We start from the raw sequence: 25939 nt of genomic DNA on the forward strand, positions 1-25939 counted from the left end.
TGTGCAGAGACAAGAGAATTAATATGAAATTCTAATTAAAACCAAACTTATTTTCTGTCGATTTCAGAAGGTTGCGCTGGTTCCAGCTTCACTATGGCTCCAAAGCCCAATATGGTGAGGGCGGGAAAGATGGAGAGGAATTTAGAAGACAGGACTAAGCACAGGACCATGCAGGTATTCTGCTTGGCAGAGAAAAAGCTGCAGAAGGATTTGAAGGGAAAAAGTTGTTTGAAGCTGACATGGAAACCAGTGAAGATGTTAAGCAGGGCGAGTGGTTCAGCCCAGGGACTGAACATAACCTGTCCCAGGTTCCCGGGACAGAGAAGACAGCATGAAGGGGGCACTGCCCAGGACCCTGTTATTACACTGCATCTCGGGCATTTTTGAATTTCATTGGTTTGTTGGAATAAATATTTGTGCAGATGTGAGATCTGGATCCGTGTCCTGAAACTCACCTTCCGTGACCCAGCAGCTTTCATTTCATACACATCAATTGTGTAATTTGTTCTCCGCCCATAGGTGTCAAATTGGATGTTCCCTGTCATTCCTTGAACTTGCACCTCGAGGGAATGAACAGAAAAATACTTTAATAAAAGATTCACTTTATTTTTTATCTATGCTTCTGACGCAGCCAGCTGTACTGCCCGACACAACCCCAGTCCCCATTCTCTGAGGTCCAGCTGTATTTGTTAGCACTCAGCTGCTGACTCACTGCCAGAGTGAGCTGCATGTAAGTGAAATTAGCCCTGCATATATGTTAAATGTGAGAAGGACTGACTCTGCCATGCTGGGGGTCACTGGTACAGAGTGGAGTTAACAATTAGTGCAGTTAAACCCCTCACAATCTGACAGAGAGCGATCTGCAGCCCAGACCAGAATGGCATCTCACTGCTCATTCTGGGAAGTGCTTTATTTGAACAGCCCCAGTGCAGGAGAAAGGAACAAATGTCTGAGTGAGCACAGACAATTGCCTCTGCTGCTTATGGAGTTTTGGTCTCAGCCAGGATGGATGGGTGTACAGACGGTAAATCATTATCATTACCTACTCACATGAATCATCTGAAGGGGAAGTATAAAGTACTTTGTCTCAAAAAAAGCCTTTCTTATTTCCCTGTATGAAAGGATGAGGTATTTTTATCACTTATCAACACCGACAAGCTGTCATTTCAGGCAGGAAAGGTAACAGTCTCAAACTTCAGCAGGGGCAAATTAGCTTTAATATTTAGCAAAAACTGCAGAAGTTACAGGAAGAGGCGATGCTAGAGCAGCCAAAGGCAGCCCAGGGCTGGTGACTGATCTGCAGTTCACTGCTTAGAGATGAGGCGTCAGGCTATATAAAACAAAAATTCCGTGGACTCCAAATTACCCAGTGAGCCAAATCCACGCTGACACATGGGGAGTTTCTTCTCATCAGTAAGTGGATTTGAACCTGCTCTGAAATACCACCACGGGGGCTGGAGGTCCTCCTGCCAACAACGGCACTGCGCTGCGGCTCCTTACGCGCTCCCTGCGCCCTTACCATTTTCAGCGCTCTCTCTATGTCAATGCCCTGGCTCCACGGCACAGCAGGGTTGGCCAGGCAGTCCCCAGCACTGCCCCTCCGGGACACGTCCACGCGCTGCCGGCGCAGGTACCGGAACGCCTCCGCGATCACCAGCACGGCGTCGTGCGTCAGGGCGGACGTGTACTGCAAAACAGGCAACAGGCTGCAAGCCCACCCTGCCGCGGCCACGCCACGCCACGTCCTCCTCCCTTGCAGCAGAACAGCCCTGCTTGCAGACCCTTTGCTTGCTCTCTGTCTTTCAGCTGGTGCTTTGTAACTATTCCATCTATTTCAATTAACAAATTAAAAATATTTTCACCCCGTACAGCATACGGCAGCAAAGCAACAATACCGGTTCATAGTTGCATAAAATTTCAATTTAATTGGAAATTTGCTCATCTAGACGGGCTTACTACAAAATTCTGCAATTCCATGCTGGACCATACTGATACCGAAGAAAAGCTCATATTTGAGTTTTTGCTTTAGGTATTTGTTTTGATTTTAATAAGATTGCCAAGAGAGCTTTGACTTGAAGTTAACATAAATCATCTCTGTTTGGATCACAATCCTGATTAGGTAGCATCTGTGGCAAGGAATAGATAAGATTACTTTGCTCAGAAAACAGCTACACAAGCAAATAATCACAAAATACATTTTGGGCGTTACATAACTTTGGTAATTCCCCATCTGCCTTCCCTTAGTCCATGATAAATCTGCAGAGGGTGGTAAGCTCCGTGTTGCAGCAGCTCTTGAAGAAAACCCCCAGAAAACTGAACTTATGTGTTCCCACTGCTGTCAACTTCATTCACTGCTCGTCACACGTTATCTGGCGACACCCCCCAATGCTGTAAATTTAGCATCACCTAGCAAATGTCATCAGAGGTTTTTTGTTGTAATTTTTCCCCATGCATCTGTTGTCTGAAATTCTTCCTTCCCAGAGTGTCCTGGGCTTTGCACACGGCATCCCCGGGCTCCACTGCCATGACAGCACTGCTGCAACTCCAGGCTCTGTGTAGAGGAGACCCCCCCAGCACGGACCTACCGGGAGCAATGGAGGGTGCTCCGTCTGTGAGAGCAGATTTCAAGTCCGCTGAAAGTGATGCTCAACAGCTCCCCATCATTTGTAAGAAAATGAAGGAAGCCAAGGAGAGTGGCAGGTGCACCTGCCCTTCCTTTGGCTGTCTGTGGTCCCACTGAGATCCTGCCTGCTGAGGGACCTGGTGCTGGAGCTCAGGCCACAAGGCCTGCTGCCCACGCGCAAGTTAGAAGGGCAGAAATCCAAGCTTCAGCTGCTTGTTCAGCTACTCTCTTTGTGGGTAAGATTAATGATATTCAGAAATTAATGCTATCCTGTAGGGCAGGATAGCACAGTTGGAGGTTCTGCATTTCTTAAATCTGAGTATTATTTTACTGGCGGTTCCTCAGTTTGGTAACGGGCCACAGGAATTCTGCACAGAACAAGGTGTGTCCGCATGTGCAGACCAAGAGAATTGTGTCTGCCAAAAAAGAGTGCAAAGGCAGGGCTGTGGGGAAGGTTACAGAGCTAGAGACATTTGACTGAGCTTTAAATGACAGCAGCTTACAAACTCACTGGAGTGGGTGGCGGTTCCTGCCCTGACTGCAGAGCACAGGCACGGATCCTGCCCACCTTCACCTCTCCCTGAGATGCTTCGCAGTAATCACTCTCTCCTCGTTCAGAAACTCAGCAAAGGTTATACAACACAATCCACACAGTAATACAGAACTGGACAGCAGTTTTAAGGTATTTGTTCCCGTATTAAAAAAAAGTCTTGTAATAGCTGTCCAATCTAGCACTACACAAAACTTACACATTGATAATTTTTTCAGCAGACTGCGTCAATTGTCAGTAACCTTAACGCAGTCCCTTCCAAGTCATGCCAAGAGAGCTATCTAATTTTCTACTTTATTTGAATTCTACTTATAAATGCATGAGCATGCAAAGAGAAAAAAGAGAGAAAGAAGGGAAAGGCTGATAAAATACTGAATAAATTAAACATCAGGACTTTAATCTCTAGGCAATTTTATTTCCTAATCAAAAATATTGTACATCAATTTTTAAGTATGCTTTTTGTCTGATTGACAAATAGTGTGCACATTTCTATAATGAGCTGTACATTTGTGGAAAGGTAATGTAATCTTTGTGTTTCTACCGTATACTTAAGATTCTTTTTTAAGGAGGGAGAAAAATTTTTCCTCAAGGTAAATTGCTTTCAAGTGGAATAAAATCATCTCAGGTTAACTTTGTATATTTCAGAGCTTTTAAGATTAGTATGATACTTATCTTCACTTGTGCATCACTGCTAGAAAGCTTTAGAAAGCAGGACTAAGTCCTAATCCACAGGCAACAACACACTAATCTGGTTTTTGTGGGCTTCTGTTTGCCTTTCTCTGCTTCCTCTGAAATGCCAGCAAAGCTGTGGGATGGTGTGGGATTAAGGAAATTTTCCTCTCCTACAGAAATGCCGTGATCCCAGGGATGGAGAAGTATCTCTCCAAATGGCACCATCTCAAACCAAACCTAACTAGCCCCACATCCAGCCCAAGACAATCTCCAGAGGTTAGGAGTTTTTTACATCCATGGCCCAGTGACAGGATCTGCAAGACCAAGCCTTTGCTTCTGAGGAACTCCCACCACAGCGGGCACTTGTGTGTAACAGCCTCTGCCTCCTCCTGCAAGGGCAGAGAGTGTTGTGGGGTATTCTCAGCAGCAATTGTACCATGCTCATGCACACATCTGAGGTTAAAAACTCCCAAAGCATTGTTAGAAGCGTATCAGGTCCATCACTGACAGGTTAAAGTAAGTACCTTTAATGGTGAGTTTTTGGCTTCAGGGAATTCCCTTTCATCAAGCCTCATCCAGCGCTGCAGAAACTGTTGAACCATTGGGTTTTCATTATTAACAATCTGGAATCCAGTAATGTTGGCACCTCCATGCATAACTCTCTCCAGAACAATGTCTGTGAAACCCTGGGAGGACACAGGTAGGAAAAAAAAGAATCATCGCCATCCAAAGCCACTTTCCTCTGACTCAGTTTTACCTGCTGCAGGTGCAGCACCAAAGACACCACGTAATGTCCCTCCTGCTAGCTGGAAATTCTCTACCAGGGAGACAACTACTATCACAGTTAGGATTTTGATAGTGGCATAGAATAGAATTTAAAACACCTTCTTGTTCTTTGCAATAGAGAACTTCCCTTTTGGGTTGTGGCAAGGTGGTGGGTAATATTTGCTGGTCAGAAAGAAAACAGCAGGGAAATTCGAAGTACCATTTCCTCTTTTGTCCTGATCATGGTGAAAACTGGTCAAGGACCTCAAACCCCATTTGTGCAGCAAAGTGAACACAGAGGTTCGGGGTGGGAAGAAACCCACTCGGTCTCTTGCCAGGCAGTTCTCCATCACAGCATCACTCAGCAAGTCACGTGCAGGCAGAACGGGACGATTCTCTCCCACTCTGTTGTTATTTATACCTGAGGCAGTAAATTGGAGTCTTTTTGATTAGTATGACTTGATTGCAGTCATGTTTATCTGAATGTCAATGGTTACACATACTAAAAGGCAACCCAGAATAAGAACCTCTGTATTTCTATGCACGAGCTAATCAGGGAGATCATGACTGCTTCTTAAAATGCAAAATGATGCATCTTAAAGTCATACAGTACTTATACTAAATAAGGATATTTAAAAATTTGTCTTTTCTGCTTTAATCACACCAAAACATGGACACAGAGAATTCTGGAGTAATTAGGATTGCCATCTAGAAAGTGAGGATTTGGAAAAAGTCACATTTTTCTACTCGCAGTAAGACACAGAACCTAAAAATGAGCCTTCCTGTAGGTTTAATTACAAGGCAAGACTTTTTATAAGGCACTAAAGTAGACGGTGTTTCAAAAGCATCACAAACACCCCTGAAAGTCAACCCTACTCTCCAGAAGAAGCTCTGATACAGACAGAAATATACAGCCTATTGCTGGTAGGTCAGCACATACACAGGCCAAACGCTACACTCTGAAATACAAAAGAAAAGCTAAACAGCCTTGGTGGTTTACTTGATAGAATTGTTCTCACTTGCAGCTTTTCACCACTTATCTAGAAATATGCTACAACTGTTTTTCCTGGAGTGCTTAAATTCAAAATACGTTATATAGAAAATTACAGTCACAAGTATCTAATTTATGAGCACAGAAATTACTGGAAAATATATAATTAAATTATTATTTTAAAATTAGCAGAGGACATGACATTTTCTGACAAAAGAACTGAGTAGAGATGACATACCAGTTCCAGTATTTACTGAAGTAATTTCTCAAAATCCAAGTACTCATCCATGCATTTCCACTTCCTGATTAAAGTTTCCACAACCTGAACAGAATATTTTACCCTCTAAAATGCAGCCATAGTTTCCATGAAGAAAAGCTCTTACCAGGTTAGCTAACATGTAGTGATAGCCTCTAGAATGTTTGCCGAGGATTACAACCTGTGCGGAGAAAAACAACACATATTACTGGGTTGTAAGAAGATGACTCCTAGCTAGGGGAAAAGAGACAGAGAATGAGCATTGTGACGATCTGCCATGTTCAATCCACGGGCAGCACGAGTATTGCAGACCTGTGGCATTACAGACAAGACGCAGTTATTTGTGTTTCTCAGACTCATGGGCAGAGTACAACAGAGGAACTCGCAAGGCTGAGACGACTCCTCTTGCAGAGATGACCTTACCTGGCAGATCCACTCTGTGGTCACAGTGTCCTCCCTGCTGAGCAGGGTAATTTTAGTTATCAGTTCAAGCATTTCTGTGCTGAAATGAGGTAACACTGCATCTACCCACAGGAAACTGCGGTTTACTCTGCTCCTTGTCTGCGGGGGGTGGGAGAGGTGCAGGACACAGCCCAGCCACTCGCTGTGTTAATTAACCTGGACCAGCACAGCAGGGCTGGGGGGGCTCCAAGCTGGACAGGGAGCTCCCTACAGGAACCCTGGCCAAGCCTTTTCACGTAGGAATGTCTAAAGTTAAATTCCCAAAGTTATAAGCAGTGACCTTCACTGCCTTCTGACAGGTTCCAGAAGGCCTGAAAACTTGTCATTTCCAGTGCATCTAAATGGATACATCTGACCTTACAAGGTTCTGTCAAAATTGCTACTAAATGTTATGTGGCGCATTCCACCCAGCCACATCTCCTGCCCTGGCTGACCTCACTTGGGCATCTCTCTGTACAAACAGTCATTAAATGGAATCACTCAGAGACAGAAGGGCAGCAGGATGAACCCAGCAGCTGCATCCTCGGAGGTGATGGGAACAGGACAGGCAGCAGCGGCTGAACTCTGCCATCCCTGTGCTCCCCCCACTGCAGGAGTGCTCCTGCATGAGGAGGGAAAGCGCAGGAGAGCACACACCGCCCGTGCTGCACTGCTGCTGCATGAGGAGGGAAAGCACACACTGCCCATCCTGCACTGCTGCTGCATGAGGAGGGAAAGCACACACTGCCCGTCCTGCACTGCTGCTGCATGAGGAGGGAAAGCACACACTGCCCATCCTGCACTGCTGCTGCACGAGGAGGGAAAGCACACACTGCCCGTCCTGCACTGCTGCTGCATGAGGAGGGAAAGCACACACTGCCCATCCTGCACTGCTGCTGCACAAGGAGGGAAAGCACACACTGCCCGTCCTGCACCGCTGCTGAACGAGGAGGGAAAGCACACACTGCCCATCCTGCACAGCTGCTGCACGAGGAGGGAAAGCACACACTGCCCGTCCTGCACTGCTGCTGCACGAGGAGGGAAAGCACACACTGCCCGTCCTGCACTGCTGCTGCATGAGGAGGGGAAACACTGCCCGTCCTGCACTGCTGCTGCATGAGGAGGGAAAGCACACACTGCCCAGTGTGCCTGATGGAGAATCATCTGAAAATCCACCTATAACCATACTAATGTACTCCATGATCACTGAAAAACACTCCAATCGCAACACTTTAAAAGACAGCAAAACCACTTACATCTTTGCTAAAATCAGATGACATTTGAATCACTGGCTTTAGACACACTGCTGAGCTTGCTCAAGTTCTTGATTAAATTATTAAGTTCCCAATTGCCTCTTTGGGTAGTATTGTCCTTAATAGATGCCATTTCTTTTAAATTCACATTTAATTCTGTAGGAATTTGCATACTTCTAGCAGCCTGAAAATAAACTGTTGTTCAGGTCCTCTTGAGAACTGTATGTACACTCTGTTGGTAGAAAGCATCTGCTTTCCTACACTCACATTTGTTTTCTGTGGAAATGTGCAGACTTCCTTCAGATCATCTGCTGTGCATGCTATTTGCATACTGAATTCTCCCTACGTTTTAATTTCACCTTAAAGGCAGGTTAGAGAGAAAAACTTACTTAAGAACAACAATTGTGGTTTTAACCTTAACAACATATAAGAAAGCCTTTACATTTCTGTTCAGAAATGTGTTTATTTATGAGAAAAGTATCACCACAGATGAAGACAGAGGCTGTAAGAAAAACATACATGGAAGTGCTACAGGCATCAGGAGCAATACTGCAAACAGGAAATGTAGGACTCATTAGCATAGATCAGACTCAACTTTGGTCTCATGTGTTGTCATGTCACCAAAATGGCTCAGTTCACGAAACCTTGGAGAGCTCCAACGTACTACAGTCAAGCTTTAATCCGTAAAGCATCTTTCAGAAGTGCCCTGACAGCGTTGCTATTCATACAATCAACCATGTGGCTCCTAACTACTGAACTGGATCTGAACAATGTGTTTAAAATTCACTCCACACTACACAGCTGTCCTAAATCTTAACAAGTACAACTCTCCTCCTCCCTCACTTTCCACCCTGTACCAAGTGTCCAGCACGTTGAAGGGAGCTGCTGGATTAGCCAGCCCAGCAGAAACAATCACAGACGTGCTACTCCCAGGGGAACAAAGTGATGGATAAAGCCTTTTTATGAAGAAGGAAAACAGGAGTATAACAGTGTAACAGGAGTATAACAAATAAATCTCATCAGCTGCTGATATATTGTGAAGCTTATACAGAAAGTGGGATATTGAATAGTGGTGGTGAATAGAAGGCCAGGATTACAGGGCAAGGATTTCCCAGAGCTACATGTCTTTCCTAAGTTTGACTTCCGAGACTTAATATTGCTTTCACCTTGACTGAAAGGAAAGCTTATAAGATTTTACACTGAACAAAGGAGAAGAGAAAAAAAATGGCTGGAAAGCATCATGAATAATTCAGATTTCTGATCCCACATAATTCTTGCTTTGTACATGAAAAGATCATAACGTAAGGTTTGACATAGAATCAAACGAAGTTTGTATTTTTAATTAACTCTTTGGATATTTCCAATTAATTAAGAGAACATCTAGAGGGAACATAACGAAAATGTATCTGCTTTCAAAATAAAAGTAAAATCTGCTGGTCAGCACCAGGCTTACTTGAAGTACAGACCTATATGCCAGATTGAGAAATTAAGTCAGCATTGGCAATTTTACTTTTCCTTCTGCCTAGGAGAGTTATTTTTTGAATGCAAACATAAAGACAATTTGCTTTCCACTGCATCAGTAATCATTATAATAAATAGGGAACTACAAAATTTTGCCTTAGCTTTTAGATTTCTCTTAAACTTCTGGAAGATAGCATTAAAGATATTAACTGGCTAATACTAAGTTGGAATGAAGCATTTTGCTATTTCTAGAGCAATAATGACAATTCTCTCATGAGGACACTCCTACCCTTGTGGGCTCAGAATTTTAGATGCAGCCTCACCACCGCAGAGGAAAAAGGAAGGGTCGCCTGCAGTGACCTGCTGGCCAGTCCAGTGGTGACCTGCTGGCCATGCCAGTCCAGTGGTGACCTGCTGGCCAGTCCAGTGGTGACCTGCTGGCCATGCCAGTCCAGTGGTGACCTGCTGACCAGTCCAGTGGTGACCTGCTGGCCATGCCAGTCCAGTGGTGACCTGCTGGCCAGTCCAGTGGTGACCTGCTGGCCATGCCAGTCCAGTGGTGACCTGCTGGCCAGTCCAGTGGTGACCTGCTGGCCAGTCCAGTGGTGACCTGCTGGCCATGCCAGTCCAGTGGTGACCTGCTGACCAGTCCAGTGGTGACCTGCTGGCCATGCCAGTCCAGTGGTGACCTGCTGGCCATGCCAGTCCAGTGGTGACCTGCTGGCCAGTCCAGTGGTGACCTGCTGGCCATGCCAGTCCAGTGCACCCAGGATGCTGCTGGCCTTCTTTGCTGTGACAGGACAGTGCTGGCCTGGGGTCAGCTGGACTGCCAGGACCCCAAGGTCCCTCCCTGCACAGCTGCTTTCCAGCCAGGAAACCTCTGCCTGCTCTGTACCGGTGCACAGGGCAGTTCTTCTCCAGGTGCGGATCTTTGCACTTCCCTTTGCTCAGCCTCAGGAGGCTCCACTCTGCTCACTTCAGCAGCTTGTCAAAGTCTTGCAGCACAACCACTTGGTGTATCACTCCTCTAAATTTGGCATCAGCAAACTTGCTGAGACTGCAGCCCACCCCACAACCCTCAGATCACCCAGAGGTTGAACAGGATTAGCCCCAGTACCCTCAGGGCACCCCAAATAGTCACTAACCTCCAGCTGGCCTCTGCTGCTGATCACAACCTCCTAAGCCCAGCAGTTCAGCCATTCTTAAATCCACCTTCCTGCCCCTGTGGGCTTTAAATTTGAAAAGTCATTGAAAAATACAAGCTAAGAGAAAATGCTTGCACTTGTACTGAGAGAAGGAGCTATCCTGACTCTGGCAGCAGTGAAAGGAAAACTACCATGTCCAATTAACACCTGTGAGGAGCAGGTACTCCCTTCACTTGACTCCACTGCCATCTGGTCAGTTTAATCTGACCAGGATGTCAGACTAAAGGATTTATCATCCTTTATTTACAAATGAGGAAAGAAAGAAAAAAGACTAGATCACAAAAGTACAGACTCCCTCATCCACAGCTCAAACCCACAGTATTTTTTGAGTCTATCAGATCTTTCCATAACGTAAAATACTGATGCTGACAGGCAGTATTGCCACGAAGAAGGTCTGAACATTTTTACTGTGCTTTTCATACCTGACAAGTGGCAGAAATGTGCCACTTCAATGGAATGGCAGGCACAGACCTGACCTGCTGCAATGTGTCTTTCCATTTTGACCATATCTGGGAACAATGAGGCAGCATTAACTCTAGAGCTCTTCTTTCCTAGGTTTTAGTAAGACAGTGTAAGAAAAATGAGATTTCCCATAAGATCAGAGTTAAAAAGTATTTTGCTACCTTTCTTGAGGTTATTTGTACATTGATTTGGGTTCCATTGTTGCAAAAAGCCCACACTTAAAAAGGAATCTGTTTTCCAAGTACACATGCACATTTCTGAGGACAGGAGAACTTACCTACCTCTAGTTAGACAGTAATGTGCCTTTACACCTTCCTACAGAAATACAATTATGACACCTTTGCCTTCAAAGCAGTGAGCAAATGTCAGAAGTGATTGCACAATTCCTCCTTTCCCACAGCAAACAAGCAAAACCGATAAATGGACTCAGGGATAAAAAAATGTTAACAGCATTGTCAGGACGAGCTCTCAGTGCTGACTGCACTTCACGGGAACAGAGGGATATCAAGCACAGCAACAACTCTGAGGCAAGCCTGGATTGTTGTGGGGCACAGTGTCTTCTCAGCCGGGCAGCAGGTCAGTGTTTTCTGGCTCCTACCTCCATTGAACGCATTTCTGTTCTGAGGATGGAGTTACGTGGAGCTCATCTCACATCTGAGCAGCTCCTCCCTATACTGGATGGAATGAGAGGCTGTGCTGGTACCAGTGGTGCTGGCTGATTTGTCTGCAGGACTAAATGAACAAAGGAGAGGAACAGAATGTCAGGGTGACCATCCAATTAGTTTAACAGAAACCAAAGGCAAGGCCCAAAAAGCTGCCAGTGTGTTAGCAAGCTGCTTAACCTCTCTTGAGTGCCATCTGCAAGCACTGCAGCTCAGCTGCGTCCCTACCCCTCAGGGAAAGGAGGAATTCACGAATTCCAGCGTCCCCTGCCCACTCCTGCGGTGGGGAGCTGCCTGTGGGGTCTGCAGCTACGGCACTGCAGTTCTCTGCACTACAAAGAGCACTGCAGTCCCCTCCCGGGGCGTCACATGTGAGCACTGGACACCAGGACATAACCATTCCTCACTGTGTTTGCGCAGGTCACCCCTTGCCACGTAAATTTTCCAGGCAGGAGTAGGAAAAACAGGCAGAGAACAGAAAATAAAACTGCTCCTGTGGGAACAGGCCTTTCCTCACCTAACCAGGTATCACAGTAAAAATAAGATCCCTTGTAACCTCAGTAGCTCAGTTTTACTCTAAGCTTGCAGAGCCCACTCGCCTGTTTTCCAATTTACACACAAGCCTCTGAAGAAGACCAAATTCCCTTTGAGGGTTATAAACACTGGACAAGGTTCAATCTTCTCTCAGTAGATTTATAAAGAAGGGGTTTTCTGGTGTCACAATTTTCTCTTTCTATCACACCAACACCACCAGTGCCAATATATGAGGTTCCCCAGGAACCACAGTCTCATGGGGACAAAAGATACATCCCAGCTACTGGTGCTCTGTCACTGCCAAACAAGTGATGCCTGTCCTGCCTTTAATCTTGCAGAGAAAAAGCCATTTCCACATTCTGCAGGAGCTGCTTCCCTCACACAAAGGGTCAAAACCTCGTGACTGTAACTGTAGTGCAGACCCAGGGAGGGTGATTTATCTCTTCACTTGGTATTAACAGGACAGGAATCAGGCCACCAGGGAGAGAGATGCTGTAAAGTATGCAGTAAACAATGATTTCATTTATATGAAGAATGAGTACTATATTAAATTTGAGTTAAATATTAAATGAAGAATGTGTTAAATATTAAGATGAAGATTCCACAAACATATTATTTGTTGCAGATAAAAATAACTGAATATATATTTGAGATTAATTCATCCACCATTTCAGAGTCTTCATGCCCTTTAGAGAATGTCACAAACCCACACACAGTCACAATTGATGTATTTTGTGGTTTTGTGCAGTATATAGGCCTAAGAATTTTACTTCCATGCTACTGCCAGCTCACGCATTTGTGACTACACTTTATAACCAAATCCTCACTTTTCTCTACTGTACAATATCAAGATCATTTGTTTGGGCATATAAAACATTCTTCAAACAGCTTTTGGCTGCTCTGCAACGAATCTCTCACGGGAGATTCTCTCCTAGAGCAGCGGAATCTCCAGAAGCAGAGGACAAAAATGTGCTTGGGGGCAGCAGGGAATTGATGCCTCTGAAGCACTTCATTAGGTTTTCTCCCTCTGGCCCCCTTCCTGTGTCCTTCTGTCCCTTGCCTCTCTCCTCCATGACAGTCACATCAAGAGTGAAATTCTGCTTTTAGGCCATCTCCAGATAGATGATGGTTGTACACGTTAGTCCTTGGAGGGTAATTAAATGCAACATCTGAAAGCTGTGTTGTGCTGCGTTCTCCCTCCATATGGCCGAAACTTCTTCTCCCATAACTAATCTGACATTTGCTGATGGAAGATTGTAGGGGAATACACATGTAATTTGTGCATAAAAGGTTACATTAGAAATTATTTCAGGAAAAAAAAAGTACAAACAGCAACATTGGTTCTGAGGGCATGACACTTACTTTTGTAAAAATTTCTTGAACTCATTTTCCTTGCTATGATTTAGCAATATTGTCAGATTAACTAATCTGTTGGCACAATTATTGTTAAAGGACATACTCGACATCAGAACATCAGACCGGAGCACACAGAGAGGAAGAGTTTTATGGTCTCTGGTAACTGCCATCCATAATCACAATTATTTACTCTTCAAGTGGAATAGAATTCATTAAATCAACTTTCTATCAAAAATTCTTCTTTACTCAGACAGACAAAACAAGTGTTATATCTCTCAGGACTGCATCTCTCTTCACAACTCACATCCTTCAGTACAAAGACCTTCACGTCAAAAATAATCAAAACTTAAACTGCCTTTCATCACTTGAAGCTAGTTCACTAAAAACAAGACCAGATACAAGGGGCTGTTACAACCACAACAAAAATTCTTTGTACAATATGAAAAGGATACTCAAAACTGCTGAGACCTTTCCCTCTTATTCTGCCAAGATACCTTCAAGAGAAGATACTTGTTCCCAGACAGCTTCCCTGAAGAGATGTGTCACAGGAATTTTTAATTAGTGAATTCTTTAGATTCTTAAGGAAGGGTAATGAACCACAAATCCAGTTGTGTTCTGGAGGAGTTTTTGCAGCTGCATTTATGGGAAGCAAATGACATTGCACATGTGACTCTGCAGCAGTGGTTTGCACACAGAGGAAATTTTAAGGAGATAATATTTAAATTGTCTACCAGTTATAGTATATTTTTTAGAAATATCCTCCCTCGAGAAATGATCATGAAAAATGATTTAACATCCAAGGAAGTTCCAATACTTTTTCAAGCCTCTGTAAAATCCTAGGTTGTCCTGAAATTTAAATTTCACCTAAAATTTCCCATAGAGGCTTTAGATCTCAAAGAAATTACAGAAAAGTTGCTTTCCTAGCAACACTCCCCTTTCCTTCACTCGACAGTGCAAGCAGCTGCAATCCCCGTAACAGGGTCCCACCACACGGCCACCCTCACTTCCAGCGCCCACCCCCCGTGTCCCTTCTGCCTCCTCAGCAGCTCCCGGAGACCTCCACGTCCAGACCGGCAGGTCAAAGCCACCACGGCCAAAGGTGGCTCTGGCTCAGCCTGAATTCCACACCAGCTCACGCCCCTTTCACAAGGATGGCTAACAACAGTAATAAACATTGACTGTCAGCCGTCCGAACCTTCTGCAGAGGGCAGGAGTGCTCCAGCCCCGGCGCACAGGCTGGCGGTGGCCCCACACCAGCACCAGGCAGCTCTTCAGGGTGCCAAGGCCTGGGACACAGGACATCCCCAGCTGTCCCCTTTGGATTTCAGTTCTGTGAAACTCTACATCCACACCCTTGCAATCACACACACGCTCAGTGCTCATTTCTTCTTTCCGTACCCCCAGTGCAGACAAAACTTCTTCACTCTTAGCTGCTCAAAGTACAAATGGATCTACGTCTACTGGGGGAAGAAAAGAGGTAAACTGAGTCACACGGCTTTCCTTCCAAAAACACAAAAATTTCCCATTTTCTCCACACTTCCATGAGCATGTCAGAGTAAAATCCCAGTGTTATTCCCTGGAACTGGACAAGAGTCCTTGGAAAAAGAATTCTGCTTATATAAACTATTACTGCATGTCAGGATCACTTCAAACTATTATTTGGATATAACCCAGAAGTGTCGCAGTAATTCAGTCCCAGGGCTCACACGAGAATTTTTTGGAAGGGTTTTGTACTGCAGAGCACTGCCTTCAAGCAGACCAAAAATACTGAATAGTAGCCATTCTTTTTTTTTTTCTTTTCAAGCATTTCCTTTCCTTTTCAAATGCCCGACAAAATTAAGAAAAAAAGTCAGTGCAATCTCCTCTAGGAAAGACAAGGTTACTTTTTCCTACAATTTTTTATTATAAATAGCATTTTACTGTGACTGGAATTGCACTCAATTTGCTTTTTTCAATGCTTTCAAAGAGTCTGAAAGGTTTGTTCTGCTTCTCTATATGCAGCACTCTGCAATATTCCCAAATAACTTGGTGCATAAACCATGAACTGAGAAAGATTATGAAGAGTTAATTTATTTTCATTAGATGTAGTTTATGCAGCAGGGGTGACTGTTTTACTCCAATGAGGCAATAGAGATGCAGCAATATCTTTTTTTTCTGATTCTTTACATGCATTTTCCCAGCACAGAAGATACTCAGGGGATTTTATAAGGGTCTATGTACATTGTTGATAATTTTATTTTTTACACATTTTGGAAGAAAGAGCTTCCAGTAATACATACACCATTATACCTCCACATGCATGCCTGTGGTGTGACACGAACAAATTTAATTTAGTAACATGGGCTTTTTTAAGCCAGGGAACATTAGTTTTCTCTAAAATTATTATGCTGCTTTCCAGCTCACTGGCTGGGTACTGTGAGGTAAGTTTGCATTTGCATTGATGGATAGGGCCTGATCCTCTATAAATTCAGTTCAGGCTGCCCCTGATGTCTTAAATCTGCTCCCCAGAGGCAGGTGGAATGGTACAGGTAAGAGCGTGGGATCAGAGCCAGGAATCCCACCTGAGAGTACAATTACAGCCCTGAGAGACGGGACTGGGATGGCCCCTGCACAGCACCTGGCCCAAACCCCCGGAGCCTGGAGCAAACAGCCCACAGCCCTGATGACAGCCCTGCACCTCTCACCTGGGATGCCTCCCCACAGGACTGCAGCTGTGAACTCCCAGGGTGCTCCAGACTGCACCAGCAGCGCAGAGGGCGGCCCCGTTCCGGAAATCCTGCTGCGTGAACGGCGGCGTGACTGTGCTCTGGGAGATGCACTTGGGAACACCCTGCTCCACGAGGGGCCCTCAACAGCCCCCGTGGTTCTCCTCCCCTGCATACGTGATTCATGTCACGCTGAAGCCATTAATCCCAGCTTAGTGAGCTGTGAAGAGAAGACACACACTCTTGTGCAGCTCTTCTCTTACTGAGCTGGGACTTCTTCCCTTGTAAATGAACTGATGAGACACCAGGACTATCGTGCTGTCTCTGGTGATGTACAACGCCTGTTTGCACAGTGGTACTGTGCTATTGCTATTCATTTTGATAGTGTGTTTCCTTCCTCTCCCTGCAGTTGGTTCATCTGAATTGTCGCCAAGATGGTTGGTTGCCTTGGAAACTAATTAAGGAAAGGCTTTGGTTAGAAGCAGAGTTTCAAGCATTAAACTATTTGAGAGACAGATGCAGAAATTAAGGTAATGTCTGCTAAGATGAAAAGGCTTATCCTCTATGTAAGAAAAAAGAACCACATTTAAATGCCAGGACCGAAACAAAGCAACTTACACAAAAACTGATTTCTATATGCTGGAAGAGATGAGCAAGGGAGGGGCTCCAAAAGCAGTCAGGAGCTGAGAAGAGGGGACAACGATTCCCAGAGCTATTAGAGATGGAGAGATGAACAAATAGGGAAAGACAAAAGCTCAGGGGATCACATGTTGAACAAGCTACAGCCAGCTCTCCCTTTCCCTCAAATGCTGTCTTTAAAACACTTCTTGTGAACGCTGTTTTTGAAAAATACCTGTAGAGCTAATGAAAGACCAAATCCTCTCCTCCAGTCCAGGTGTGGCACAAGGACCGCCATACCTGGACTGGAGTCATCTGCTCCCAAAGCTCAGCAAATCAACGGCAAAAGCTGAGGGCCAAGGGGCCTGAGGACCTCTGCACCTGAGACCTGGCCACAAGGGTAAGGATGTGAGCAGCTCACACCGTGTGGACACAGGCTGAACCGTGACCGGGACCTCAGAGGGCTCAGGGCAAGCACAGGCCCCATTGCTGTGCACTGAAAAGCTGCACAGAAAGGTGAAGCAAATCGAGCTTTTACAGCTCCCGATTAACTGAACTTCAAGGCAAATACAATCTCTGTATTTGCACGATGATACAGATTTAAATATCATTTCCAGGATATTGGCTGACTCTCTACTTGCAACAGCATAACTAAGCAAAGATTCAGGTTCTCTGCACATTTAATGGCAATGCAGGGGTTGCCATATAAATACGACTGTAACAGCACAGCTGCATACTACAAATACTGTGGTAAAAATATGCAAAGTATTAAAACCAGATGCATGTGTGTGCATTGGTGTGTGCATTTATATCCCATAAATTATCATTATACATAAAATGAGTAACCGCTACAATCACAGAAAAATAAAAACTCTCATGGTGACTTCAGGTTCATAAGCCCCTAGCAGAAGAAACGAGAGTTGCTTGGCAGCAATCTTCTACCTACAGCAGCTCCCACATCTACAGCGAGATGCTTCTGGTACTAATTATTATTACTACTGATCAGATACATTTAAAACCGTGCTTTAATGTCTTTTGAACACTTTTAAGCTTTGTGTGCCATTACTTCAATCATTCTGCAGGATGACTAATAATGCTCTGATAAATTCCTGTCATTTAGAACCCGGCTTGTTTTATGAAATCTGGATGATGGCTTTGGAGAGACATTCCTTTTTACAAGCTAGAAATTCTCTCCTCAGGTATGTGTGAAATGCACCGTGTGTGGGGCAATTAACCCAAGATGTTACATCTCCTGCCCTCTGTGAGCTCCCCAGCTGACAGGAGCAGGCCCTTTAAGGCAGATACAGCTGTCACTTTTGACTTATGCCCATTCTTGCTCTTCTGCTGGCTATGTCCTGAGGGTGCCTGACCTAAGAATCCCCTTTCCTCCCCATATGCCCATACCGACTTGGGAGCTGCCGAAACTCCCTGGGTGTGAAGGGACAGAAGTGACCTTTCATTCTGCTTTACATCCTGGTTTCCACAATACTCACGGGTGTCTAATGAAGAAATGCCCTAAATTTTAAGTTTCTAGTTCATTGGAAATGTAAAAATGAACTGCACCAGTTTCAGAGTGGTGTTACACAACAGTCTACAAAGCAGATACTTTCTTGGAGCCCCAGCTGAACCCCCCAGCTCCAGAGAGAGGATAAAATCAGCCCGTGACACGGCTGTGGCCCGAGCCCTGCAGCAGACAACGGGCACAGGGCTCTGCAGGGCTGCTCGGGGCAGTGCAGTGCCTCCACAGGACACGGCACCGCTGGCCTTCAAAAGGAAACAAACCACTCCGAGCTGCTTCCAGTGTCCCGCTGTATTTGTAGGCAATTGCATTTTAAATGGCTGTGGAGAACACAGGCAACCCCCCACCAGACCATCTGTTTATAATGGAACACATAAACCAGGAAGTTTACATGACAGCAGTCTTGAAGCTTTTCAGTTACATTTTCCCCTACTGTTATTTTTAATGATTGTCCATCAACCCAGTGCTGCAGGTCTGCGTTTATTCTTCCCACCCCAAATGTGAAAGCTGCTGTGCAGTGAGTTCCCCCTGAGATGTGAGCAGCTCTGCAGAGGGAGGCAGCCGGGGCTGCACTGAAACCTGCACACCTCCATCCTAATCTCCCCATTTCAGCCCCGAAGGTCGTCACAGCCAGTGTGTGCACAGAGCAGTGTTCAGTCAATCAGATTACCCTTCTTAATCCTAGAGATGCTTCACTTTGAGTTGTCTTTGGCAGTCTGGCTGTCACTGTAAAACTTTGGGGACTGCATTCTCTACTGTAATACTGCTTTTGCTTTGTGAGATGCCTTCACTTAATGCTGACACTGCCTTGGAGCCTAACCATGACTAAGTTTGGAGATAGAGTCCTTTTGATAAAAGCATGCAGTCTCTGGAATAAACAGATCTTTTGTAAAGTTTCACCATTTTGATCCTGAATGGAGTTTCTTCCTCCTCATTTGCCCTCAGGAGATTTTCTTTTAAGTGGACATAAAGCCACTCTAGTCTGAAATACAGCTTATTATCCTGGGAAAAAGAAAAACATATCTCTTAACTCAAAACCGTGTCTCTAAATACATGGTAGAACAGGCTAAGGCTTACTGTTAGCTCTCAGAAGAAAATGTTCTGTTTATGAGAACAAAATTTCATATCTATCTGTGAAGACATACAGAATATTTTAGCATCAAGGGACAAGAAGTGTGGGGAGCTTATGAATTTTGCATGATATAAGTGTTGCTATCTGTATGCCTGAGAGGCCAGTAGATGATTGAATTGGATGTAGTTTTGCTGTGCAAGGGGGATACAGAGCCAGATGCTCAGTGGCTACAGAACTACAGGGCAAGTGAACAAACAGATGGCAACTTAGAGAATAACTACTAGTTTCTCTGCTTCCCTCTATTCTACAGCAGAAGAGGTTTGAGTAGGGTATCTACCTCCAGGACAAAACCTAAGGCCTGTCACAAAATCTTCTGAATAGGGAATGAAAACAGATCAACCTGCAGTACAAAATTTGGCACAAAACAGATTACTCAGGCAGAGCAGGAGCTGGGGTGCCCTCTTTCCCTGACCTTGTATTTACAGCTGGGAAGATCAGGTACCAGACAGACCTGAGAAGAGAAACACTTCATGTGACAGGTCACAGGTCCTGGAAATGTAGGGACATTCACACGGGTCATATGCTAAAGGCATATGGAACACTTAAGGTCACTGACTCACATGTCTGTACCCTGCTGGAGGAAGGTACAGAATATTCCAGAATGACCTGAAGTCTCAGAAGAACATCCCCAGATGTGCAATTGTCTTTGGATGAGCCTGAATTTCTGGAAGAGATCCATTCCCTGGTCTGAAAGGGCTGAGAAAAGGATCAAAGGAGGAGAAGTGCACACACTGACCAGCCTGATCCAGGAAAAGAGGTCACTCTTGGTGAATGCAAGCACTAACACAAAGCCATGATACACAGCTCCTGGAGCACAGCACTGCTCAACGGGCTGGCCAGGAGCCCAAAAGTCTGATAGCAAACTCAGTGCGTGTGTAGACTGTTTAGTGCTTCACAGTCTGTTTATTTCTGCTATGACTTTTCTTCTTGAATAAGTTCCATTTAAGCCCCTGAAATCCAGGGTCACTGGCAAACGCTGCTGCTGACTCAGAGGATGAAGTAGCAGGTGCCACACAGTAACCACATAAATTCCCCTCTGGAGGGAGGCAGCTCTCCCAAAAGCTGATGGGAGGGCTGACCCTTGGAGTTCTGCTGCTAGGAGGCCCAAAGAGGGAGAGGGATGCAGAGGCAGCTGGGCTGAGGCAGCCCACGGCAGCCCTCTGTGGGACACAGTCTGTCCGTCCAACTCTGACACAGCACATCAGACAGGTAGAGTGTCCTGGCTTCCTTTTGCTCTCACTGGGAAAAACAAACCCATCCGCAAAGTGCCATCAGGAAGTAGTAACAGGCTCAGAGATTTCTGCTTCTCAGCTGAGCAGCCTTCCCAGACTCCACACATAGCACTCAATTGACTTTTTAAACTGCAATAAAACGCTAGATTTGAAATATGCAAATCCAGACTTATCTCTCCCCTCAATAATATGCTATCAGCAAACACACTTGGCTAGAAAAAAAGACAACTCTCCATTCCCTTGAGCAAACTGGATGGACGGATTTAAATATGACACATGTTTGTGAAAACTTTTAACTACTTTATGAGAAGATAAGAGGGTAAGCAGAGGAGATGGAAGGAAAAGCCTACAAACAATAATTGTTCAGCTATCAACCTAGGGTCCATCCACCATTACTGAATTTCCCTGCAGAAATTCAAGTCACTGTTTTTCAGTATCCAATTAAAAATCCTCTGGAAATTGTGACAGAAGATATTTTCAGCATCTGGGGCACCAGCACGTACTGTAGAGTTTGGGGAAACCTGGAGGCCCCAGTAGCAAATTTTTACTTAACAGATGCTAATCATGTTGACAGAAGACCAAATCATACATTTAACAAAATTTAAACTTCGCCAGAGTTGAATTCAGAATAGGAGCAGAAGGAAAAGAGTCACCAGGTTTTTTGCTATATGGCTGGCTTGGTACACAGATTTCCTTTTAGGCACTGAAATGGTTTGACTTCTTTTCTCTTACTTGGACAATAGAAGAAAAAATGAGAACAAATGTAACTGAAGTCAGATCGAACAAAAGGCCTGCTTCTCAGCTGAGAGTGGGCCCAGAGAGCTCTTTAAGCTTGGCTCAGGAGAGCTCCCCTGCAGCATTTTCAGAAGAGTGGGCTGTGGGTAGGAATGGTGTTTTGCATCTTCTCCAAGAACACGAACAAACGAAAGGAAAAAAAAGAAGAGAAGTTTCTTACACTTTTCAGCATGAATTTCCCTGAAGAGAGCACTCACCATATTGCCTAAAAATGCAGCATAAAACGCAATGCTGTGTGTTGGCATCACAACCACACCAGTCAGAGTTAGGGACCAGCATGGTTTGTGCCCTGTTCTCTCGAGCACCTCTTTCCCTGCTCTGTAAGAAGCAGCTGTGGCACCTGGCTGTCCCCACAGACTCACCCTCAGTGATACACCTTAAGGCCTGACAGGAGCTGAGTATTTTGAGAAGGAACACAGTGAACGTATTTTTCATGTTTCCCAGGGTTTATGGCAGTGAGGTCAGTTTGCTGGAGTTTACAACACAACATTTCTAAGAGATATGCTAATGCTTCATGAAACTGAAATGTAACTCTTGATCTATCCCACACTATGAACCCACAGTTAAACTGACAAAATGTCAGTAATCACAGGGCTTTTCACTCTTAATGCAAGTGAATTCCCACATGCCTGTGAATAACCAAGCAGTGTGGACTTGGTGCCACACCAGCACCAGCTGTCCTGTGAGCCCAGGCAGCAGGGAACTGTCCCGAGCCTGCTTCTGACAACTTGTACCTGTTAGTACAGCTCTTCCAGCACCTTGCACAGCACAGCCCGGGGCACAGGGGCAGCACCCTGGGATGGCCAGAGGGGATGGCCATTCCTCTGGGGCGAAGCCATGCAAGAGCAAAGCAGCCACCCCAAATGCACCTTCCCCCTCAAAGGTGCCTAGACTCCACCACCCGCAACTGGAGCCCGTCAACAGCACTAGCTGTGTGTACCAAAATGCACTAATGAATCGTTTGCACTACCAGCTGAATTTTTCATTAGCAGGGTTTCCTTCTGGGAATTCTTTAAGATGATTCTGTGATACTTCACTGGCTTTTTATTTCTTGTTTCATGTTCCACTTAAAAAACTGCACCTGTCTTGCAATCCTTACAAGCAGCCTTGATTCCAGTAATGTTACTCTGGCAGCTGAGGTTTTAGGTTCCTTACCTACTTAAAAATAATTCATTATTAACATTGGGGAAAAAACATCCCAGTGACGTTTCGTGGTAGGTTACATGTAAGTGCTGCCACCAACTATGAGCATCACTGTAGCATTTTCATTTTACTACGTAACTGGCCAGTTGTTGGGACTCACATCTCAAAGGATACTTAATAACCTCTAGAAATAAGCAGTTCTGGAAATATGAATGATGTCTGTCACAGAGAGATCACAATTTCTGAAAAGCAGGTACCTGTTCCAAAATGGTGTTGATTCTGTCTACTTCGCAGTCAATTAAGTATCTTTTTTCTTGCCGTCTGTCCATCTCCTCTATAATTCTTCTGAACTCTTGAACATCTTTTATGCTTCCTACAGATCTGGCTGTCACCTGCCAGTTGTTCTGTACTGCTGCTTCCATAATTGCCTGAAGAATGGAAAATCCTGTGAGGGAAGAGACAATACAACCATTTAAAAGCAGAACAAAAAGAAAAACTCTTTTGCATGTTTGACAAAAACTTGCATCATCTAAAGGGACACAGACTAGCTGAGACCCTGCAAGTGCCCCACAGCTTCAGAAAACAACGGCGTAGGGACCAGTTTCTTCTTTCAGCTACGCCTCTGGCAAAGTCACTGGCTTCAGCAGAATGTCTTGGTGCTGTATTACTGCAAGGCATATCAGAATCTGTCCAATACACAGATTATGATCCTCTCAGGGATGTTTATGGTCATGCTGGGGTCTGTGCCAGCTGAGAATAGCAGCCTGCAGCCATTACTTGGGCAGAAGTCCACCAGGCCGTGGAGCAGGACAAAAGGGGTGATTTGCCTGTGCAGACTGCAGCAGTGGGTCATTAACTGGCAGGGATCCAAGCGCTGCACAAGAATGTCAATTAAGTCATTGTACGGTCACTGGAGCCACAACCACAAGCGAGTACTTTACTGATACTCACTCTGATTTCAGAAAATGTTTTTAAATATGGAGTCTAGCAGCATTAACCGCATTTTCAGTGTGTTCATTAAGGTAGTATCAACGCATTTAGCATCCTCAACACAGGAGAGAAGCAGCACAGAACGACCAAGGACTACACAGTGGGAAATACAGGGGAAGGCAGAACTTCAATTTCCTGTCAACAGCCGTGCCTCGGCGGAAGGCAGAACCCAAGTCAAATCCCCAAGTGAAAAGTGGTTGAGCTGAAGACACAATCTCTGTCAAGTCATGCTTATGTAGGAATCATCAGATATTGATGTGCCTCCCTTTATTTTAGTATGTAGCTGGGAACCTGCTCCTGTCCCAGGAAATTTAATTTTGTGCATAGTTCCAACTGTTTCAATTCTGAGCAGATGCCAATCAAAGACAGGTCATCCACTTCAAACACACCCAGTAGTTTTCAGTAGAGTTTTACCGTACTGAAGCATATTCAGGCGAGTGCTGTTTCTGTCCAGATGATTTATTTGCAGAACTTTTAGTCCAATTATTTAGTCATACTGTGGATTTCTTATCCAGCCAGATTTGAAAATCCTACACACAACCACATAAACATACAGGATCACCAACCAATTACTCTGCTCTGTGATCAGCAGCTCTGCGAAACTGACAGGGCTCTGAGCTGCAGAGGGACAACACTCCCTGCTGCGAGTCACACCAACAGCTACTCTGAACTCATCCTTGCGGAGGTACAAGGATAACAAAGAACTTGTGCTGCAGCCTGATCTTCCAGAGCCTGCTGTAAATCTGTAGTGGCTGTCTGAAGCCAGAGGAGCTGCACCATTACCTCATTACAGACACAAACAAGGGAAGAATGATTTTCTGGATTACAATTAGATTATCATAATTTACCGTGTGACTTCCTCAGGTCTCACTCAAATGCCCTCCCTTTCCCTGAGCAGCCTCCTTGATTCTTAATGCTTTTCTTTGTATGAATGCACTTTACTATCCCATGAAAGGAGGTGACAATTAATATGTACGCTGGTTGAGAATTCTTTCTGGCATCTTCTTTCCTCAGAGACTACTGAAAGAGAGGCATTTACATATGTATAGTACAATGAACTCAGTCTTCCTTAACATCATATTTTACAAAAATGGTTGTGATGTCTGTGACAGCATTGTGATTGCATTACATGTAGCAGGAAGATCTAAGCCTGAGATACTTTGTTGGCTGCAAATGAGGAATCTTTATGTGGAAACATAAATACCGCTAATGGGGATTTACAAATGCTTTCCGTACGAAGATGTACTTTTGAAAAGACACGATTCCACTCAGTAATAAATATTTACAACTTTGTTTCATCATTCATATAACATCTAAGTATGAACCTTGAGCTTGCTGTAAACAACAACAGTCCGTATGTCCAGGTTTTTTTACTCCAGATTGAACAAATTAGTTCAAAATATTATGAAAAACTGACACTTCAAACATATCTGTAGCTCTGTTTTTTGCTAATTACACATACAAAGCTTGTGAACTATCTTGAGAAAGGAAGGAAAATGAACATGCTGGAGGGAAGGTGCCATTGCTTGACTGCCACGCTACCAGTTTCAGCCAACACTGAGTCAGAATTTGCTTTGTCAAACCTTGAATATCTCAGGAGAAAGTTGGGGAAATTTCCTAATTTTATGCAATTGCATGTCGGTGTGGGTGTGAGTACATGCGTATTTTTGTATGCATGTGTATTAGTCAGTGTTTACCATTTCAAGAAAGAAGAGCAAAGTTACTCAGCAGCCTTTCTCCTATGCATGAAAATACAATTATAGTAAACTAAGACCGGAAAGTTTCAGAGCTTCGTAATTTCTGTCTTCTCTGCCTCCTGTTTCTCCTTGTCACACCAAATCCTTACAGTCACAGTCCCCTCTACCCTTGCCAGTTCTTGAAATCCTCCCGATGGGCACGGCCCGTGCCGTGCCAGCTCCTCTCTCCCGGGCCCTCTCCCACCCTCGCTTTGGGAAGACCCATTCGCCCTTCCTGCAGCAGCTTGTTAGACCAGTCCTCTGATGACCTTTACAGAGCCCACTTTCCTGGTCTGCTAAAGCTTGGTTCGAACCGCCTGCTCTCAGGAAGGCAGCACCTGCATCCTCACTGCTCCTGCCTCAGGTCTCTCCTCCTGTCTAACGCCTTCAGCGCCATTTACTGCATTTTCCATCGTTACACTACCTGGTGTTTCTGTAAACAACATGTTCCAGGCTCCAGCTGTACTCTACCATTAAAAGAGCTGTTACATAAGCAGTATGATTGTTTAACTGAAAGGACCATTTTATCTTGAAATGTGAACTCTCCTTTCTCTTTAGCATAACAATGCAAGCCGTGGGAGCACTGCCTGGGAAATGGACAGGGAAATGATTTCCCCTGTTGTGTGCAGGCAGTGACCAGGCCTGCACAGGGTGCTGTTCCACACCCTGCCCTCAGGACACACACCTGCGACAGCTCCTCAAGAAATGCTCACCCCTGAGCACCCTGGAGGCGCAGAATTCTGATCTTTCCTTTGATAAAAGCATCTTTCCACCGACCCTACTTAAACAAGCGAAGAGGACACTTCACTCTTTTGCATCTCTGGAAGCTCACAGAACT

At 44.8% G+C, this 25939-nt stretch overlaps 1 protein-coding gene across 7 annotated transcripts in view; it reads right to left on the reverse strand.

The window, feature by feature from the left end:
• The window catches only part of GRIA3 (glutamate ionotropic receptor AMPA type subunit 3), a 127724-nt gene that overhangs the window by 51183 nt on the left and 50602 nt on the right, over window positions 1-25939 (reverse strand). For all 7 annotated transcript variants that reach the window (XR_010723660.1, XM_066202625.1, XM_066202626.1 and 4 more), the window contains exons 4-8: window positions 22633-22820; window positions 5985-6038; window positions 4370-4531; window positions 1520-1687; window positions 456-560 (exon numbers count right to left, since the gene is read on the reverse strand). Coding sequence is in view for 6 of the 7 variants with exons in the window: in XM_066202625.1 (XP_066058722.1) it covers window positions 456-560; window positions 1520-1687; window positions 4370-4531; window positions 5985-6038; window positions 22633-22820 (677 nt within the window). In the remaining variant the exon portion in view is untranslated. The remainder of the gene's footprint in view (window positions 1-455; window positions 561-1519; window positions 1688-4369; window positions 4532-5984; window positions 6039-22632; window positions 22821-25939) is intronic.

This window comes from Chamaea fasciata, unplaced genomic scaffold (genome assembly GCF_029207755.1).
Source record: "Chamaea fasciata isolate MVZ Bird 193981 ecotype frontalis unplaced genomic scaffold, bChaFas1.0.hap1 SCAF_22, whole genome shotgun sequence".
Lineage (NCBI taxonomy): Eukaryota > Metazoa > Chordata > Aves > Passeriformes > Sylviidae > Chamaea > Chamaea fasciata.